This window comes from Nerophis ophidion, linkage group LG24 (genome assembly GCF_033978795.1).
Source record: "Nerophis ophidion isolate RoL-2023_Sa linkage group LG24, RoL_Noph_v1.0, whole genome shotgun sequence".
NCBI classification, from domain to species: domain Eukaryota; kingdom Metazoa; phylum Chordata; class Actinopteri; order Syngnathiformes; family Syngnathidae; genus Nerophis; species Nerophis ophidion.
Genome location: NC_084634.1, coordinates 41,868,330 through 41,889,294, shown reverse-complemented (window position 1 = coordinate 41,889,294; position 20,965 = coordinate 41,868,330). Strand labels below are relative to the sequence as shown.

Genomic DNA, 20,965 nt, shown 5'->3' with positions numbered 1-20,965 from the left:
ATATACATTGTCTACCGCTTATTCCCTTTGGGGTCGGGGGGGTGCTGGTGCCTATCTCAGCTACAATCGGGCGGAAGGCGGGGTACACCCTGGACAAGTCGCCACCTCATCGCAGGGCCAACACAGATAGACGGACAACATTCACACTCACATTCACACACTAGGGACCATTTAGTGTTGCCAATCAACCTATCCCCAGGTGCATGTCTTTGGAGGTGGGAGGGGCCTATCCCCAGGTGCATGTCTTTGGAAGTGGGAGGAAGCCGGAGTACCCGGAGGGAACCCACGCATTCACAGGGAGAACATGCAAACTCCACACAGAAAGATCCCGAGCCCGGGATTGAACTCAGGACTACTCAGGACCTTCGTATTGTGAGGCAGACGCACTAACCCCTCTTCCACCGTGAAGCCCTCACATACATATACATATATACATATATATATATATATATACATATACATATACATATATATATATATATATATATATATATATATATATATATATATATATATATATATATATATATATATATATACATCCATCCATTTTCTACCGCTTATTCCCTTTTGGGGTCGCGGGGGGCGCTGGCGCCTATCTCAGCTACAATCGGGCGGAAGGCGGGGTACACCCTGGACAAGTCGCCACCTATATATGTATATATGTATATATATATATATATATATATATATATATATACATACATATATACACTAGCCCCATTTTTTAAACCCAATGTGGCCCCCGAGTCACAATGCTTGGGGACCCCTGAGTTACCATGAATTGATTAACGTGGACCCTGACTTAAACTTAAAAATTTATTGGGGTGTTACCATTTAGTGGTCAATTGTAGGGAATATGTACTGTACTGTGACATCTACTAAGAAAAGTATCAATCAATCAATCAATCAAAACCCAGTTAGCTGCCAGGCTGACTAGAAACACAACATCAACCACATGGCTCGGCATCCAAAGGCAGAAATGATCACATACTTTTGCACCAAAATCGACCCTAAGCGGTGGCAGATCTATCGGGACATTCTTATATCAACAACGTGCTACTTTGTGACTTTAACCTGGGCGGCAACTTATTAACTTGTATAGGATGCTCACCTGATTGCCAAACATGCCGTGGACACTGCTAGATGCTCACCTGATTGCCAAACACGCTGATGGAACACGCCGTGGACACTTCTAGATGCTCACCTGATTGCCAAACACGCCGATGGAACACGCCGTGGACAATTGTAGATGCTCACCTGATTGCCAAACACGCCGATGGAACACGCCGTGGACACTTCTACATGCTCACTTGATTGCCAAACACGTTGTGGACACTTGCAGATGCTCACCTGATTGCCAAACACGCCGATGGAACACGCCATGGACACTTCTACATGCTCACTTGATTGCCAAACACGTTGTGGACACTTGCAGATGCTCACCTGATTGCCAAACACGCCGATGGAACACGCTGTGGACACTTCTAGATGCTCACCTGATTGCCAAACACGCCGCGGAGACTTCTAGATGTTCACCTGATTGCCAAACACGCCGTGGACACTTGTAGATGCTCACCTGATTGCCAAACACGCCGTGGACACTTGTAGATGCGCACCTGATTGCCAAACACGCCGATGGAACACGCTGTGGACACTTGTAGATGCTCACCTGATTGCCAAACACGCCGTGGACACTTGTAGATGCTCACCTGATTGCCAAACACGCCGTGGACACTTGTAGATGCTCACCTGATTGCCAAACACGCCGTGGACACTTGTAGATGCTCACCTGATTGCCAAACACGCCGTGGACCCTTGTAGATGCTCACCTGATTGCCAAACACGCCGTGGACACTTGTAGATGCTCACCTGATTACCAAACACGCCGTGGACACTTGCAGATCCTCACCTGATTGCCAAACACGCCGATGGAACACGCCGTGGACCCTTGTAGATGCTCACCTGATAGCCAAACACGCCGTGGACACTTGTAGATGCTCACCTGATTGCCAAACACGCCGATGGAACACGCCGTGGACACTTCGTCGGAGCCGAACCACACCGAGGCTATCCTGGAGGGCATCCCCAGGATGAAGACCTGGGCGAGGGAGCAGCAGAACTGTCCCGAGAAGGTGACGGCAAACAGGTGCGGCCGGACGCTCAGCACCTTCAGCCACGTCCCGGCGCAGTTGAGCGCCGTGGCCGCGATGGCCACCACCCGCAGCCCCTTGGTGTCCAGCAGCCAGGTGACGGGCAGGATGAAGGGGATGTAGGTCAGCATGTAGATCATGGACATCCAGTCTATGGTGAAGCTGTCCACCTGGTAGAAGTTGGTGAAGATGTTGCTGATGATGCCGTACTGGATCCACTGGTAGGAGTTGCACAGCGAGTAGGAGCTGAAGAGAAGCACCATCACCCAGCGGCGTTTGTACAGGCGCGTCGCCCCAACTGTGTCGGCCTCACTCGGACCTTCTAGCCGCTCCACGCCCTCCGAGCCAACGTCCGCCTGCTTCTCCCGATCAGGGATCTCTGCGCCGGGCATAGCGGCGTCTTTCTCCCCGCTCATGTTTGCTCGCTCGTCGGCCACAAAACAAAATCTACCTTTAAAAACTTTTCGGGCGGCGCTCTGTCGCCTTCTTGCCGAGGAGGTGCGGGCCAACTGGGCGAAGGCGAGGAGGTGCGAGCCAACTGGGCGTCCATGAGCGGCTTCCCTCTCCAGCGTGTCGGAGATAAAGTCGCCACCCCCCCTCCTCTTAGACCCACTTTCGCCACTCTCAACACGTGGGGGGAAGTTTGCCGACCCCGTGTCCGTGTCCGTGTCCTACTTCAAGCCGCGTTAGTGGGGTTCCCGCTGCTCCAACACCAGGACGGCGGAGGAGAGTTCGCCATATTGACACAAAATAACATTTTCCCGCTTCATTTCCCGCCATGTGCTACTTTTGCACCGCAACTGTGGTGAAGACATCCGGGTATTTGTCGTGTCCACGGGCAGTGGCGAAATGTGTATTAAAACGTGCATTTCCACGTACATGGACTATAAATGTGAACTTTTAAATGTGTGCGTGTGTCCCCTTTTTACATGTTTGGGCTGCAGTGTGTGTGTTTTACTGAACAGCTCCCCGTAGAGGCCGCTACTGTGTACTGCACTTTGGCGGACTAAAACCGGATGTGGGTGTGTGTTGACCAATGCATGCGCAGCACAGGGCGGAAGTGGGTACGGTGTAATGCAGGACAGGGCGGAAGTGGGTACAGTTTAATCCAGCACAGGGCGGAAGTGAGTACAGTTTAATGCAGCACAGGGCGGAAGTGAGTAGTTTAATGCAGCACAGGGCGGAAGTGAGTACAGTTTAATGCAGCACAGGGCGGAAGTGAGTACAGTTTAATGCAGCACAGGGCGGAAGTGAGTACAGTTTAATGCAGCACAGGGCGGAAGTGAGTACAGTTTAATGCAGCACAGGGCGGAAGTGAGTACAGTTTAATGCAGCACAGGGCGGAAGTGAGTACAGTTTAATGCAGCACAGGGCGGAAGTGAGTACAGTTTAATGCAGCACAGGGCGGAAGTGAGTACAGTTTAATGCAGCACAGGGCGGAAGTGAGTACAGTGTCAAATGTGCATTTTAATGTATGTATAATTCAATATATGTCAATTAGACCTTTACTCTAAAACGCTTTCTACCTCCAAACACCAAAAATCTGTGAAAACTATGATGCTGTGCTCCAAATTTGGACGATTTACGGAACTTGTGTGAGCCTTTGGCTTTACACGTTGCTACTTTATATTTTTTGCATTGTACTGGAGTTGATTTATTGAGTTTACAACACCCTGGTGCTTTATTATACTGTTTTTGTACATGTCATATTCGTGTTTGTAAATGTTGGACTTTAAAAATGAAGGTTTATTAAAAAATAGAAATAAAATGTGGTGTACTGAACAGCGCTCTGTAGATTCATTTAATTTGCCCCTGAAATATTGTTGGTTTACATCTGGCTAATTGTGAAGTCCTGTGATATAAACTTAATGTGTCATTAAAAAAAACAAAATATCAAGTTGGTTGCTTTTTTGTATGAAAAAACATTTGGAAAATGAATTTTACCATTGAAACCTCATTATAGTTTTATACTCATAAATGTAAGTTTCTCAATACCGACCTGTTTTTTTTGTGCCTTTAAAAAAGAATTAGAACTCTACGTTAAAACACTCTCTACCTTTAACAACCAAAAAGCTGTGAAAACGACGATGCTCTGTTCAAAATTTAAATTATTTACTGAACTTGATTGAGCCTATGGCTTTGCACTTTATCTCTCTCTCTCTATAAATGTGTGTGTGTGTGTGGTATATATATATATATATATATATATATATATATATATATATATATATATATATATATATATATATATATATATATATATATATACAGCATTCTATTTTACTTACTTCATTGAGTTTACAACACCCTGGTCATGTTGTCTAATGTTTTTGTACTTATTTTGATCATAATTATTTTCTCAATTGTTTGAAATGTTGCAATTTATAAATAAAAGTTCATAAGATTAAGAAAATAAATAAATACAAATAAAATAAAAGAAAAAGTTGGTCGTTTAAACAGTGCCCAATATGGCGCCCTGTAGTCACGTGCACAGCATTTGACCAATCAGAGTTTGGCCATGTTCTGATTGGCCAATAGCACGTCAGGTGACTTCTGGGCGCCATGCTGTGACCAAGCGGGCCACGTGACAGCGGCAACATGGCCACCTGCTGACAGTCAGCGCCTTTAAAGCATCATAACTTTGAAAGAACATTCAAGACAAGGCTGTGGCATCGTGTTCTTCCTCCTGCTTTCTGCCGCGGAAACACTACAGATGCCCCTTTCAAGATGGCTGACTTGGCATCTGTGCTGAAACCGAGTTGGCCTGACTCCCTTAAATGCAGCACTACTCAACAGCGCTCTCCAGTGGCTTATAGTGGCACTGCAGACACACCGGCAATGAAGGCATCACATTTAATAAATATCTCCTTTCCTCAAACTTTGGCTCAACTTTACATTCGCTGTGTCAAACAATCAAAATGGGTCCTACAAAAATACAAATCTCCTGAGCTGTGAAAGGTTAGGTAGCAGACGACACAAAAGAACCTGACAGAAACAAACAGGACGTGAGCAAAAAAAAAAAAAAAAAACAATTTAGGACAGCAATCCTGTGCCACAGATTAGTTTCTCCTGGCAATGTAAACATGTTTGGTTACCCCTAGCAACAACATGAGGTACTGCGGCACAATCCACTTGACTTACTCTGTCCAAATTGAATCATCACAAACTGCAAACAAACACAAAAAAAAAGTCATTTCTTCTGTTAGTCGTGCGGGCCACGTTGCAGCCGCTCTGTAAATAGTTCTCGAGGGCGCCCGCGGTCAGTGCTGGTGGTAGGCGGCGTGGTGGTGAGGCGGGTACAGGAGGCCGGCCGGGGTCAGGCCCGCGCACTGGGGCTCGTGGCTGCTCAGCACGGAGGACAGATACTTCACCTCCTCCGTCAGCTGCTTCACCTCCTTCCTCAGCGCCGTGTTCTCCTTCTCCAAGTTCTCGCTCTCCTGGGAGGATGGGAAGATGGCCGGATGGATTTAGACTTGCAGTGAGTGGCCGACAAGATGGACTCAACACTTCTCTACACAGGAATGTACTCAATCCACACAAACATCACAAGCACACTTTTTGGGAGGAGAACTTTGAACGCATAATGAATTTGTCTTTGTCTTAGAAGACTGATGTCACCAAACAATAAAGAACACAGGTGACATTAAAGACTGATGCCACCAAACAATAAAGAACACAGGTGACATTAAAGACTGATGCCACCAAACAATAAAGAACACAGGTGACATTAAAGACTGATGTCACCAAACAATAAAGAACACAGGTGACATTAAAGACTGATGTCACCAAACAATAAAGAACACAGGTGACATTAAAGACTGATGTCACCAAACAATAAAGAACACAGGTGACATTAAAGACTGATGCCACCAAACAATAAAGAACACAGGTGACATTAAAGACTGATGTCACCAAACAATAAAGAACACAGGTGACATTAAAGACTGATGCCACCAAACAATAAAGGACACAGATGGTTGTGTGGATTGGGTCATATATACAAATGCTGCGGGCATTACCAACACTGTCCACAAGATGGCGGCAGACCTGCAGCAATTATACTGGCAAATACAGTATATACGATTCAAAAAATAAATGTCATTTTCTAACTACATTCAACATTATGAGAGCCCTTTAGACAGCAAATAAGACTTTTTAGTCACAGTTGCACTCTTTTAATCCAACAAAGTCATGCTGGCTATCACACTTTATTGCTGGCCTGCTATTGAGATGTGAAAAATAATCATTCTGCTGCTATTATGCTTAAAGTCCTCCAAAATTGTAGTAGAATATTCTTTAAAAAAGCGTTTAAAAGCTTGCAATCTGGTGAAGCTGCAATATGTCCATTGTGACGTGACTGTATGCACGACATAAAGAATTTTAAGTGTCATTTCACTTATTACTTTTTCAAAGTTTGAAAAGTTTCACTTTAGGAAAAAGTCTGAGGAGTTTAAAACAAAAATGATTTTATTTGAATCCGTTTTTTTGCACCGAGAGTCGTTTTTTATCATTTTGGTGACCTGACTCTGCAAGGTGAGAGGGAGAAGTGTTGGAGACCAGTGATGTGCGATACCACACATTTTATATCCCGATGCGATATACAAAGTCAAATGCAGGCTGGTATCAGCGATACCAATCTGATATTATATAAATGTTCAGACAATAATGTATCGGTCTAAAAAAACGACTATAAAACTGTAAGAAAAAAAGAGCAAAACAACGTAATGAGAAAAAGCTTTAAAAAAAAAAAAAAAAAAAAAAAAAGAACAAAAAAAAAAAAAAAAAAATATATATATATATATATATATATATATATATAGTTAGTCACCTACAAGACAGTTTGTCTTCAATTATATATTTTTAGTATTTGAAAAAATATCAAAATGTTCCATGTAAAAATGTAAGAAAAATCCCCCCAAATATTAAACTGTAATGAGCAAAAAAGAGAATGTTTGTAACTAATAAATATTAATATTGAGAATGTATAAAACGAGACCGACAATGTCTGACATTAACTCTTTTTTGAAAATAAAAAATACAAATAAAGATAAAAATCAATATGGCCCCCACATACTTTGACTTTTCAGCTGGTCTCAAAATAAACATAAAATACACCTAAAATAAGCAAAGTTGAGTTATTTAATTACCAAATAAAACATAGTAATTTATGAATGAATGAGAATAAATAAAGACTAAAAGTGTCATTGATCATTATATGTTAGTACAGTTAGACCTGTTGACACACCAGGTTCTGCACTCACATATTCTGGACCATAAGGTGCATTAAAGGGTTTTATAATCCATCAAGCGGTGAGCTTTCAAAGTCCTACTAAAAACATTTTGATGGATTTTTGAGTGCAATGTGTAATGTTTGATCTTTTCAAAGGAACATTTGAAGTTTTGCTGTTGTTTACTGCCATCATATTGCAGTCTACATAAATGGGTTGTACTTGTATAGCGCTTTTCTACCTTCAAGGTACTCAAAGCGCTTTGACACTACTTCCACATTCACACACACATTCACACACTGATGGAGGGAGCTGCCATGCAAGGCGCTAACCAGCACCCATCAGGAGCAAGGGTGAAGTGTCTTGCTCAGGACACAACGGACGTGACGAGGTTGGTTCTAGGTGGTATCTCATGATACATGTATCTCTCTTATGTGTGACTGCCATCTACTGGTCACACATTTATTACACCATGTACCAAATAAATTGCTTCGAAGTCGGTAAGCAGAACCAGAATTATTCTGTGCATTAGGTGCAGCGGGTTATAAGGCGCACCATCGAGTTTTGAGAACATGAAAAGATTTTAAGTGCACTATTGTAAACTTCTTCCATGATGAAGGGCAAGAACAACAGCTGATGAAAGTTAGTGAGAGGTGTAGAAGATAAGTGAGATGTGTGTAACATTTGCCATCATGTCAGTAAAGTTAGTGAGAGGTGTAGAAGATAAGTGAGATGTGTGTAACATTTGCCATCATGTCAGTAAAGTTAGTGAGAGGTGTAGAAGATAAGTGAGATGTGTGTAACATTTGCCATCATGTCAGCAGGGTGCATGAAGAAGAAGTGATGAAGCAGCACTTTACAGGCAGAGAGCAGTGGGAGGCAGTCAAGTAGAAAAGTTCCAGTGAGGTGGTAGTAAAAAGGTCATCACATCACACCCCCGCAGTGGGCAAACCCCAGCCAACATGTGCGTCACCACATACCCACTCTGCTTACTTCTACCCCAACGCAGCTTCACAACAACAAGAAAAATACTACAAAAGGAAATGGCTTTGTGTCATTGAGAGGGAAATAATACATCTTCCTGTACATCTCAGCCTGACAGACTGCAGACTGCAGACCACAATCCAAAGACTTCATCTAAGTTAGCATCTCTACACTAAATGTCATGTTGCAGCATACACACAGATTATACAGACTTCATCTAAGTTAGCATGTTGAATCCACATTAGTGGAAGACATATATATATATATATATATATATATATATATATATATGTATATATATATATATATGTATATATATATATATATATGTGTATATATATATATATATATCCATCCATCCATTTTCTAGCGCTTATTCCCTTTTGGGGTCGCAGGGGGCGCTGGCGCCTATCTCAGCTACACACACACACATATACATATATATATATATATATATATATACATATATATATATATATATATATATATATATAAAAAGAATATATATACAGTGCAGACAGAAAATATTGACAGCGCTTCACTTTTTCCTCATGTTGTTATGTAGCAGCCTTGCTGGCAAATGGAATATATTCATGTTTGTCATTCAAATACTACACATAATACCTCATCATGACTATGTCAACATTTTTTTTAAAGAGATTTTTGCAAATCTATTAAAAATAAAAACTAAGAAAGGACATGTACATAAGTATTCACAGCACATTTCTCACAAACACATAATTATTTATAAATACATACACACACATTCACTGTACAAACATACATATACACATACTGTACATATACATTCACTGTACAAACACACATATACACATACTGTACATATACATTCACTGTACAAACATACATATACACATACTGTACATATACATTCACTGTACAAACACACATACACACATACTGTACATATACATTCACTGTACAAACATACATATACACATACTGTACATATACATTCACTGTACAAACATACATATACACATACTGTACATATACATTCACTGTACAAACACACATATACACATATTGTACATATACATTCACTGTACAAACACACATATACACATATTGTACATATACATTCACTGTACAAACACACATATACACATATTGTACATATACATTCACTGTACAAACACACATATACACATACTGTACATATACATTCACTGTACAAACATACATATACACATACTGTACATATACATTCACTGTACAAACATACATATACACATACTGTACATATACATTCACTGTACAAACATACATATACACATACTGTACATATACATTCACTGTACAAACATACATATACACATACTGTACATATACATTCACTGTACAAACACACATATACACATACTGTACATATACATTCACTGTACAAACATACATATACACATACTGTACATATACATTCACTGTACAAACACACATACACACATACTGTACATATACATTCACTGTACAAACATACATATACACATACTGTACATATACATTCACTGTACAAACATACATATACACATACTGTACATATACATTCACTGTACAAACACACATATACACATATTGTACATATACATTCACTGTACAAACACACATATACACATATTGTACATATACATTCACTGTACAAACACACATATACACATATTGTACATATACATTCACTGTACAAACACACATATACACATACTGTACATATACATTCACTGTACAAACATACATATACACATACTGTACATATACATTCACTGTACAAACATACATATACACATACTGTACATATACATTCACTGTACAAACATACATATACACATACTGTACATATACATTCACTGTACAAACATACATATACACATACTGTACATATACATTCACTGTACAAACATACATATACACATACTGTACATATACATTCACTGTACAAACACACATATACACATACTGTACATATACATTCACTGCACAAACACACATATACACATACTGTACATATACATTCACTGTACAAACATACATATACACATACTGTACATATACATTCACTGTACAAACATACATATACACATACTGTACATATACATTCACTGTACAAACACACATATACACATACTGTACATATACATTCACTGTACAAACATACATATACACATACTGTACATATACATTCACACACATATTGTACATATACATTCACTGTACAAACATACATATACACATACTGTACATATACATTCACTGTACAAACATACATATACACATACTGTACATATACATTCACTGTACAAACATACATATACACATACTGTACATATACATTCACTGTACAAACATACATATACACATACTGTACATATACATTCACTGTACAAACACACATATACACATACTGTACATATACATTCACTGCACAAACACACATATACACATACTGTACATATACATTCACTGTACAAACATACATATACACATACTGTACATATACATTCACTGTACAAACATACATATACACATACTGTACATATACATTCACTGTACAAACACACATATACACATACTGTACATATACATTCACTGTACAAACATACATATACACATACTGTACATATACATTCACACACATATTGTACATATACATTCACTGTACAAACATACATATACACATACTGTACATATACATTCACTGTACAAACATACATATACACATACTGTACATATACATTCACTGTACAAACACACATATACACATACTGTACATATACATTCACTGCACAAACACACATATACACATACTGTACATATACATTCACTGTACAAACATACATATACACATACTGTACATATACATTCACTGTACAAACATACATATACACATACTGTACATATACATTCACTGTACAAACACACATATACACATACTGTACATATACATTCACTGTACAAACATACATATACACATACTGTACATATACATTCACACACATATTGTACATATACATTCACTGTACAAACATACATATACACATACTGTACATATACATTCACTGTACAAACATACATATACACATACTGTACATATACATTCACTGTACAAACACACATATACACATACTGTACATATACATTCACTGTACAAACATACGTATACTGTACATATACATTCACTGTACAAACATACATATACACATACTGTACATATACATTCACTGTACAAACACACATATACACATACTGTACATATACATTCACAGTACAAACATACATATACACATACTGTACATATACATTCACTGTACAAACATACATATACACATACTGTACATATACATTCACTGTACAAACATACATATACTGTACATATACATTCACTGTACAAACACACATATACACATACTGTACATATACATTCACTGTACAAACACACATATACACATACTGTACATATACATTCACTGTACAAACATACATATACACATACTGTACATATACATTCACTGTACAAACACACATATACACATACTGTACATATACATTCACTGTACAAACATACATATACACATACTGTACATATACATTCACTGTACAAACACACATATACACATACTGTACATATACATTCACTGTACAAACATACATATACTGTACATATACATTCACTGTACAAACACACATATACACATACTGTACATATACATTCACTGTACAAACCAACATATACACATACTGTACATATACATTCACTGTACAAACACACATATACACATACTGTACATATACATTCACTGTACAAACATACATATACACATACTGTACATATACATTCACTGTACAAACATACATATACACATACTGTACATATACATTCACTGTACAAACACACATATACACATACTGTACATATACAAGTACATATACACACATATACACATACTGTACATATACATTCACTGTACAAACATACATATACACATACTGTACATATACATTCACTGTACAAACACACATATACACATACTGTACATATACATTCACTGTACAAACATACATATACACATACTGTACATATACACACATATACACATACTGTACATATACATTCACTGTACAAACATACATATACACATACTGTACATATACAAGTACATATACACACATATACACATACTGTACATATACAAGTACATATACACACATATACACATACTGTACATATACAAGTACATATACACATACTGTACATATACAAGTACATATACACACATATACACATACTGTACATATACAAGTACATATACACACATATACACATACTGTACATATACAAGTACATATACACACATATACACATGTACATATACAAGTACATATACACACATATACACATACTGTACATATACAAGTACATATACACACATATACACATACTGTACATATACAAGTACATATACACACATATACACATGTACATATACAAGTACATATACATACATATACACATACTGTACATATACAAGTACATATACACACATATACACATACTGTATATATACAAGTACATATACATACATACACTCATGGACATAATCATGTTTCATCAAACATATATGAACGTTGTTGCCCTAGGGTAAACTGGGTAACACATGGCACACTGACAGAGCTTAACCTGTTGTTACAATAACAATCTACAAGGTTAATATTGTTGTCTTACTGTTCTGTTGTTATTGTTGTTCTTTCCATTTCCAGCACATTCCAGATGTAAATATACACAGCAGATCAGTTCAGCCAACATCTGCTTGAATTGGACAGGAAGTTATGCACAAACACAAAATCAATATTCCGATTTCCTTTCAAAATAAAATACTGCGTCTTCAAGGCGGATCATATTTGATACTTTGAAACGACTGACATGAAGCCAACTTGTCAAGGGTCTTCAGACTTCATTTCACCCGGATGAGGACATGCAGATTCTGGATGTTGGAGGTAAAAAATGAAAGAATAATGTACAGGCATATCCCGGGCAGCTAAATTGGGATATGAGGGGCTGGGAGAGCAGGGGAGTGGTTGTGTGATACGCTCGCCAGGGAGGATGTCACTGTTGTATTGTAGTTTGCTAGAAAAATAAAGTGGTGGTCGGGGTTGGCGTTCAGCACCTGTTATTACTGACGGGACCTGGTTGATCTGCTGCTGCTCCTCTGGAAGGACATGTAGTTAGTTTTAGTACAACTTCCAATTCGCGGGATCTGGTAAATGTCTGATGGAGCCGCAACAGAACAGTGGTGAGAATAGTTGTGTTGTTCCGTGGCCGTGTTGTTCCGTGGCCGTGCTGTTCCGTGGCCGTGCTGTTCCGTGGCCGTGCTGTTCCGTGGCCGTGCTGTTCCGTGGCCCTGTTGTTCCGTGGCCGTGTTGTTCCGTGGCCGTGTTGTTCCGTGGCCGTGCTGTTCCGTGGCCGTGCTGTTCCGTGGCCGTGCTGTTCCGTGGCCGTGCTGTTCCGTGGCCGTGCTGTTCCGTGGCCGTGCTGTTCCGTGGCCCTGTTGTTCCGTGGCCGTGTTGTTCCATGGCCGTGTTGTTCCATGGCCGTGCTGTTCCATGGCCGTGTTGTTCCATGGCCCTGTTGTTCCATGGCCCTGTTGTTCCATGGCCGTGTTGTTCCATGGCCGTGTTGTTCCATGGCCGTGCTGTTCCATGGCCGTGCTGTTCCATGGCCCTGTTGTTCCATGGCCCTGTTGTTCCATGGCCCTGTTGTTCCATGGCCGTGTTGTTCCATGGCCGTGTTGTTCCATGGCCGTGTTGTTCCATGGCCCTGTTGTTCCATGGCCCTGTAGTTCCATGGCCGTGTTGTTCCATGGCCCTGTTGTTCCATGGCCGTGCTGTTCCATGGCCCTGTTGTTCCATGGCCCTGTTGTTCCATGGCCCTGTTGTTCCATGGCCCTGTTGTTCCATGGCCCTGTTGTTCCATGGCCCTGTTGTTCCATGGCCGTGTTGTTCCATGGCCCTGTTGTTCCATGGCCCTGTTGTTCCATGGCCGTGTTGTTCCATGGCCGTGTTGTTCCATGGCCCTGTTGTTCCATGGCCGTGCTGTTCCATGGCCGTGTTGTTCCATGGCCCTGTTGTTCCATGGCCCTGTTGTTCCATGGCCCTGTTGTTCCATGGCCCTGTTGTTCCATGGCCCTGTTGTTCCATGGCCCTGTTGTTCCATGGCCGTGTTGTTCCATGGCCCTGTTGTTCCATGGCCCTGTTGTTCCATGGCCGTGTTGTTCCATGGCCGTGTTGTTCCATGGCCGTGTTGTTCCATGGCCGTGTTGTTCCATGGCCGTGCTGTTCCATGGCCCTGTTGTTCCGTGGCCCTGTAGTTCCGTGGCCGTGTTGTTCCGTGGCCGTGTTGTTCCGTGGCCCTGTTGTTCCGTGGCCGTGCTGTTCCGTGGCCGTGTTGTTCCGTGGCCGTGCTGTTCCATGGCCCTGTTGTTCCATGGCCGTGTTGTTCCATGGCCGTGCTGTTCCATGGCCGTGCTGTTCCATGGCCGTGCTGTTCCATGGCCGTGCTGTTCCATGGCCGTGCTGTTCCATGGCCGTGCTGTTCCATGGCCGTGTTGTTCCATGGCCGTGTTGTTCCATGGCCGTGCTGTTCCATGGCCGTGTTGTTCCATGGCCGTGTTGTTCCATGGCCGTGCTGTTCCATGGCGGTTCTGCATCCAGTGGAAGTCCGGGGTTAGACCACAAGAAACTAAATTCTCTGGTCTGGGGAGGCCGCTCATCACCTTCACCCTGCGTGAAGCATGGTGGTGGCAGCATCATGCTGTGGGGATGGTTTTCAGCAGCAGGAACTGGGAGACTAGTCAGGATAGAGGGAAAGATGAATGCAGCAATGTACAGAGACATCCTGGATGAAAAGCCACTCCAGAGCACTCTTTAACCTGAGACTGGGGTGACAACCCTAAGACCACAGCAAAGATATCACAGGAATGACTTCAGAACTACTCTGAATGTCCTTGAGTGGCCCAGCCAGAGCCCAGACCTGAATCTGATCGAACATCTCTGGAGAGATGTGAAAATGGCTGCGCACTGACACTTCCCATCCAACCTGATGGATGGGTTTTGAGAAATGCCGTCGGTCTGGCCATTCTACCAGACAGGCCTGATTGGTGGATTGTCATTCGAGAAGGTTCTCCTCTGACAGAGTGACCATGGTCTTGGTCACCTCCCTGACTAGACTAGGATGAATACAGCAATGTACAGAAACATTGTGGTGGCAGCATCATGCTGTGGTTTTTTTTTCAGCAGCAGGAACTGAGAGACTAGTCTGGATAGAAGGAAAAATGAATGCAGCAATGTGCAGAGACATCCTGGATGAAAAGCAACACTTCATCCAACCTGATGGGGGAAATATGAATGCAGCAATGTACAGAGACATCCTGGATGAAAACCAACACTTCATCCAACCTGATTGAGGGAAAAATGAATGCAGCAATGTACAGAGACATCCTGGATGAAAACCCACACCTCATCCAACCTGATGGAGGGAAAGATGAATGCAGCAATGTACAGAGACATCCTGGACAAAAAACAAGACTTCCCATCTGACTGGATGGGGGGAAAGATGAATGCAGCAATGTACAGAGACATTCTTGATTAAAACCAACATTTTATCCAACCTGATGGAGGGAAAGATGAATGCAGCAATGTACGGAGACATCCTGGATGAAAAGAAACACTTCCCATCTGACCGGATGGAGGGAAAGATGAATGCAGCAATGTACAGAGACATCCTGGATGAAGACCAACACTTCATCCAACCTGATAGAGCTTGAGAGGTGCTGCAAAGAAGACTGGCTGAAAGTACCCAAGCTAGGTGCGGCAGGCTTATGGCATCATATCCCAAAAGACTTGAGGTGTAATTCCTGCCAAATGTGCATCAATTAAGTATTGATCAAAGGTTCTGAATACTTATTTACATGAATTTATTTTTTTTATTTTAATATATTTGCAAAAAGCTGAAGAAGAAAAAACAAAAACCTTTTTGCATTGTCATTACGGGGTATTGTGTGTAGAATTTTGAGGACACAAATAAACATGTCCCACTTTGTAATAAGGTTGCAACATAAGTGACTACTTTGTGGATGCACTGTACATCAAATGCTAAATAACAAGAGTACTACAATACATTCATGAGAATATATGGAATAAAAGCTGAAAGAGGAAAAGTGTTTTAAGTTTGTTATCAAAAGCCCTTACATCATTTGACTTCTTTGTTGGGGAGTAGTACCACTGTCTTGTTGACACATACTGTCCTAAGTAGTACCACTGTCTTGTTGACACATACTGTCCTAAGTAGTACCACTGTCTTGTTGACACATACTGTCCTAAGTAGTACCACTGTCTTGTTGACACATACTGTCCTAAGTAGTACCACTGTCTTGTTGACACATACTGTCCTAAGTAGTACCACTGTCTTGTTGACACATACTGTCCTAAGTAGTACCACTGTCTTGTTGACACATACTGTCCTAAGTAGTACCACTGTCTTGTTGACACATACTGTCCTAAGTAGTACCACTGTCTTGTTGACACATACTGTCCTAAGTAGTACCACTGTCTTGTTGACACATACTGTCCTAAGTAGTACCACTGTCTTGTTGACACATACTGTCCTAAGTAGTACCACTGTCTTGTTGACACATACTGTCCTAAGTAGTACCACTGTCTTGTTGACACATACTGTCCTAAGTAGTACCACTGTCTTGTTGACACATACTGTCCTAAGTAGTACCACTGTCTTGTTGACACATACTGTCCTAAGTAGTACCACTGTCTTGTAGACACATACTGTCCTAAGTAGTACCACTGTCTTGTAGACACATACTGTCCTAAGTAGTACCACTGTCTTGTTGACACATACTGTCCTAAGTAGTACCACTGTCTTGTTGACACATACTGTCCTAAGTAGTACCACTGTCTTGTTGACACATACTGTCCTAAGTAGTACCACTGTCTTGTAGACACATACTGTCCTAAGTAGTACCACTGTCTTGTTGACACATACTGTCCTAAGTAGTACCACTGTCTTGTTGACACATACTGTCCTAAGTAGTACCACTGTCTTGTTGACACATACTGTTCTAAGTAGTACCACTGTCTTGTTGACACATACTGTCCTAAGTAGTACCACTGTCTTGTTGACACATACTGTCCTAAGTAGTACCACTGTCTTGTTGACACATACTGTCCTAAGTAGTACCACTGTCTTGTAGACACATACTGTCCTAAGTAGTACCACTGTCTTGTAGACACATACTGTCCTAAGTAGTACCACTGTCTTGTTGACACATACTGTCCTAAGTAGTACCACTGTCTTGTTGACACATACTGTCCTAAGTAGTACCACTGTCTTGTTGACACATACTGTCCTAAGTAGTACCACTGTCTTGTTGACACATACTGTCCTAAGTAGTACCACTGTCTTGTTGACACATACTGTCCTAAGTAGTACCACTGTCTTGTTGACACATACTGTCCTAAGTAGTACCACTGTCTTGTTGACACATACTGTCCTAAGTAGTACCACTGTCTTGTTGACACATACTGTCCTAAGTAGTACCACTGTCTTGTAGACACATACTGTCCTAAGTAGTACCACTGTCTTGTAGACACATACTGTCCTAAGTAGTACCACTGTCTTGTTGACACATACTGTCCTAAGTAGTACCACTGTCTTGTTGACACAGACTGTCCTAAGTAGTACCACTGTCTTGTTGACACATACTGTCCTAAGTAGTACCACTGTCTTGTTGACACATACTGTCCTAAGTAGTACCACTGTCTTGTTGACACATACTGTCCTAAGTAGTACCACTGTCTTGTTGACACATACTGTCCTAAGTAGTACCACTGTCTTGTTGACACATACTGTCCTAAGTAGTACCACTGTCTTGTTGACACATACTGTCCTAAGTAGTACCACTGTCTTGTTGACACATACTGTCCTAAGTAGTACCACTGTCTTGTTGACACATACTGTCCTAAGTAGTACCACTGTCTTGTTGACACATACTGTCCTAAGTAGTACCACTGTCTTGTTGACACATACTGTCCTAAGTAGTACCACTGTCTTGTTGACACATACTGTCCTAAGTAGTACCACTGTCTTGTTGACACAGACTGTCCTAAGTAGTACCACTGTCTTGTTGACACATACTGTCCTAAGTAGTACCACTGTCTTGTTGACACATACTGTCCTAAGTAGTACCACTGTCTTGTTGACACATACTGTCCTAAGTAGTACCACTGTCTTGTTGACACATACTGTCCTAAGTAGTACCACTGTCTTGTTGACACATACTGTCCTAAGTAGTACCACTGTCTTGTTGACACATACTGTCCTAAGTAGTACCACTGTCTTGTTGACACATACTGTCCTAAGTAGTACCACTGTCTTGTTGACACATACTGTCCTAAGTAGTACCACTGTCTTGTAGACACATACTGTCCTAAGTAGTACCACTGTCTTGTTGACACATACTGTCCTAAGTAGTACCACTGTCTTGTTGACACATACTGTCCTAAGTAGTACCACTGTCTTGTTGACACATACTGTCCTAAGTAGTACCACTGTCTTGTTGACACATACTGTCCTAAGTAGTACCACTGTCTTGTTGACACATACTGTCCTAAGTAGTACCACTGTCTTGTTGACACATACTGTCCTAAGTAGTACCACTGTCTTGTTGACACATACTGTCCTAAGTAGTACCACTGTCTTGTTGACACAGACTGTCCTAAGTAGTACCACTGTCTTGTTGACACATACTGTCCTAAGTAGTACCACTGTCTTGTTGACACATACTGTCCTAAGTAGTACCACTGTCTTGTTGACACATACTGTCCTAAGTAGTACCACTGTCTTGTTGACACATACTGTCCTAAGTAGTACCACTGTCTTGTTGACACATACTGTCCTAAGTAGTACCACTGTCTTGTTGACACATACTGTCCTAAGTAGTACCACTGTCTTGTTGACACATACGGTCCTAAGTAGTACCACTGTCTTGTTGACACATACGGTCCTAAGTAGTACCACTGTCTTGTTGACACATACGGTCCTAAGTAGTACCACTGTCTTGTTGACACATACGGTCCTAAGTAGTACCACTGTCTTGTTGACACATACTGTCCTAAGTAGTACCACTGTCTTGTTGACACATACTGTCCTAAGTAGTACCACTGTCTTGTTGACACATACTGTCCTAAGTAGTACCACTGTCTTGTTGACACATACTGTCCTAAGTAGTACCACTGTCTTGTTGACACATATACTGTCCTAAGTAGTACCACTGTCTTGTTGACACATACTGTCCTAAGTAGTACCACTGTCTTGTTGACACATACTGTCCTAAGTAGTACCACTGTCTTGTTGACACATACTGTCCTAAGTAGTACCACTGTCTTGTTGACACATACTGTCCTAAGTAGTACCACTGTCTTGTTGACACATACTGTCCTAAGTAGTACCACTGTCTTGTTGACACATACTGTCCTAAGTAGTACCACTGTCTTGTTGACACATACTGTCCTAAGTAGTACCACTGTCTTGTTGACACATACTGTCCTAAGTAGTACCACTGTCTTGTTGACACATACTGTCCTAAGTAGTACCACTGTCTTGTTGACACATACTGTCCTAAGTAGTACCACTGTCTTGTTGACACATACTGTCCTAAGTAGTACCACTGTCTTGTTGACACATACTGTCCTAAGTAGTACCACTGTCTTGTTGACACATACTGTCCTAAGTAGTACCACTGTCTTGTTGACACATACTGTCCTAAGTAGTACCACTGTCTTGTTGACACATACTGTCCTAAGTAGTACCACTGTCTTGTTGACACATACTGTCCTAAGTAGTACCACTGTCTTGTTGACACATACTGTCCTAAGTAGTACCACTGTCTTGTTGACACATACTGTCCTAAGTAGTACCACTGTCTTGTTGACACATACTGTCCTAAGTAGTACCACTGTCTTGTTGACACATACTGTCCTAAGTAGTACCACTGTCTTGTTGACACATACTGTCCTAAGTAGTACCACTGTCTTGTTGACACATACTGTCCTAAGTAGTACCACTGTCTTGTTGACACATACTGTCCTAAGTAGTACCACTGTCTTGTTGACACATACTGTCCTAAGTAGTACCACTGTCTTGTTGACACATACTGTCCTAAGTAGTACCACTGTCTTGTTGACACATACTGTCCTAAGATGGACTGTATAAGACACACATGTGAAACATTGTTATTGTTGGAGGTGTTTAAGTGAAGAGTATTGACAGAGTGCTCCACCATTGAAGTAGTCCAACTGTACTCCCATATTTCTCAACTCTGCACTCCCATATTTCTCAGTGGCAGTTCCTTGGGTGCTGGAGTCTGGGCGATGCCCACGCGTGCTAATTTATGCCCGTAAACACCCAGCGCTGGCCAAGTGTGCAGAAGCCATGACACATCGCCACATGGTCAGGTATGCAAAACTAAAATATCTCAAAATCCCCTTCTGAGTGGGCGCTTAGCAACAGCCAAGTGGGGA

General features: G+C 41.1%; 2 protein-coding genes and 1 pseudogene across 10 annotated transcripts in view; 1 reads left to right on the top strand and 2 right to left on the bottom strand.

Annotated features, from left to right (window-relative positions):
- Positions 1–3,091, bottom strand: part of LOC133542573 (heme transporter FLVCR2-like) — an 85,336-nt pseudogene extending 82,245 nt beyond the window's left edge.
- The window catches only part of LOC133542339 (ovarian cancer G-protein coupled receptor 1-like), a 621,591-nt gene that overhangs the window by 148,975 nt on the left and 451,651 nt on the right, over positions 1–20,965 (top strand). The gene's annotated exons all lie outside the window — the stretch shown is intronic.
- batf (basic leucine zipper transcription factor, ATF-like) overlaps positions 4,993–20,965 on the bottom strand; it is a 23,481-nt gene continuing 7,508 nt past the window's right edge. For both annotated transcript variants that reach the window (XM_061885661.1, XM_061885660.1), the window contains one exon: positions 4,993–5,590. In XM_061885661.1, the coding sequence (XP_061741645.1) occupies positions 5,414–5,590 (177 nt within the window). In that variant the 3' untranslated portion in view covers positions 4,993–5,413. The remainder of the gene's footprint in view (positions 5,591–20,965) is intronic.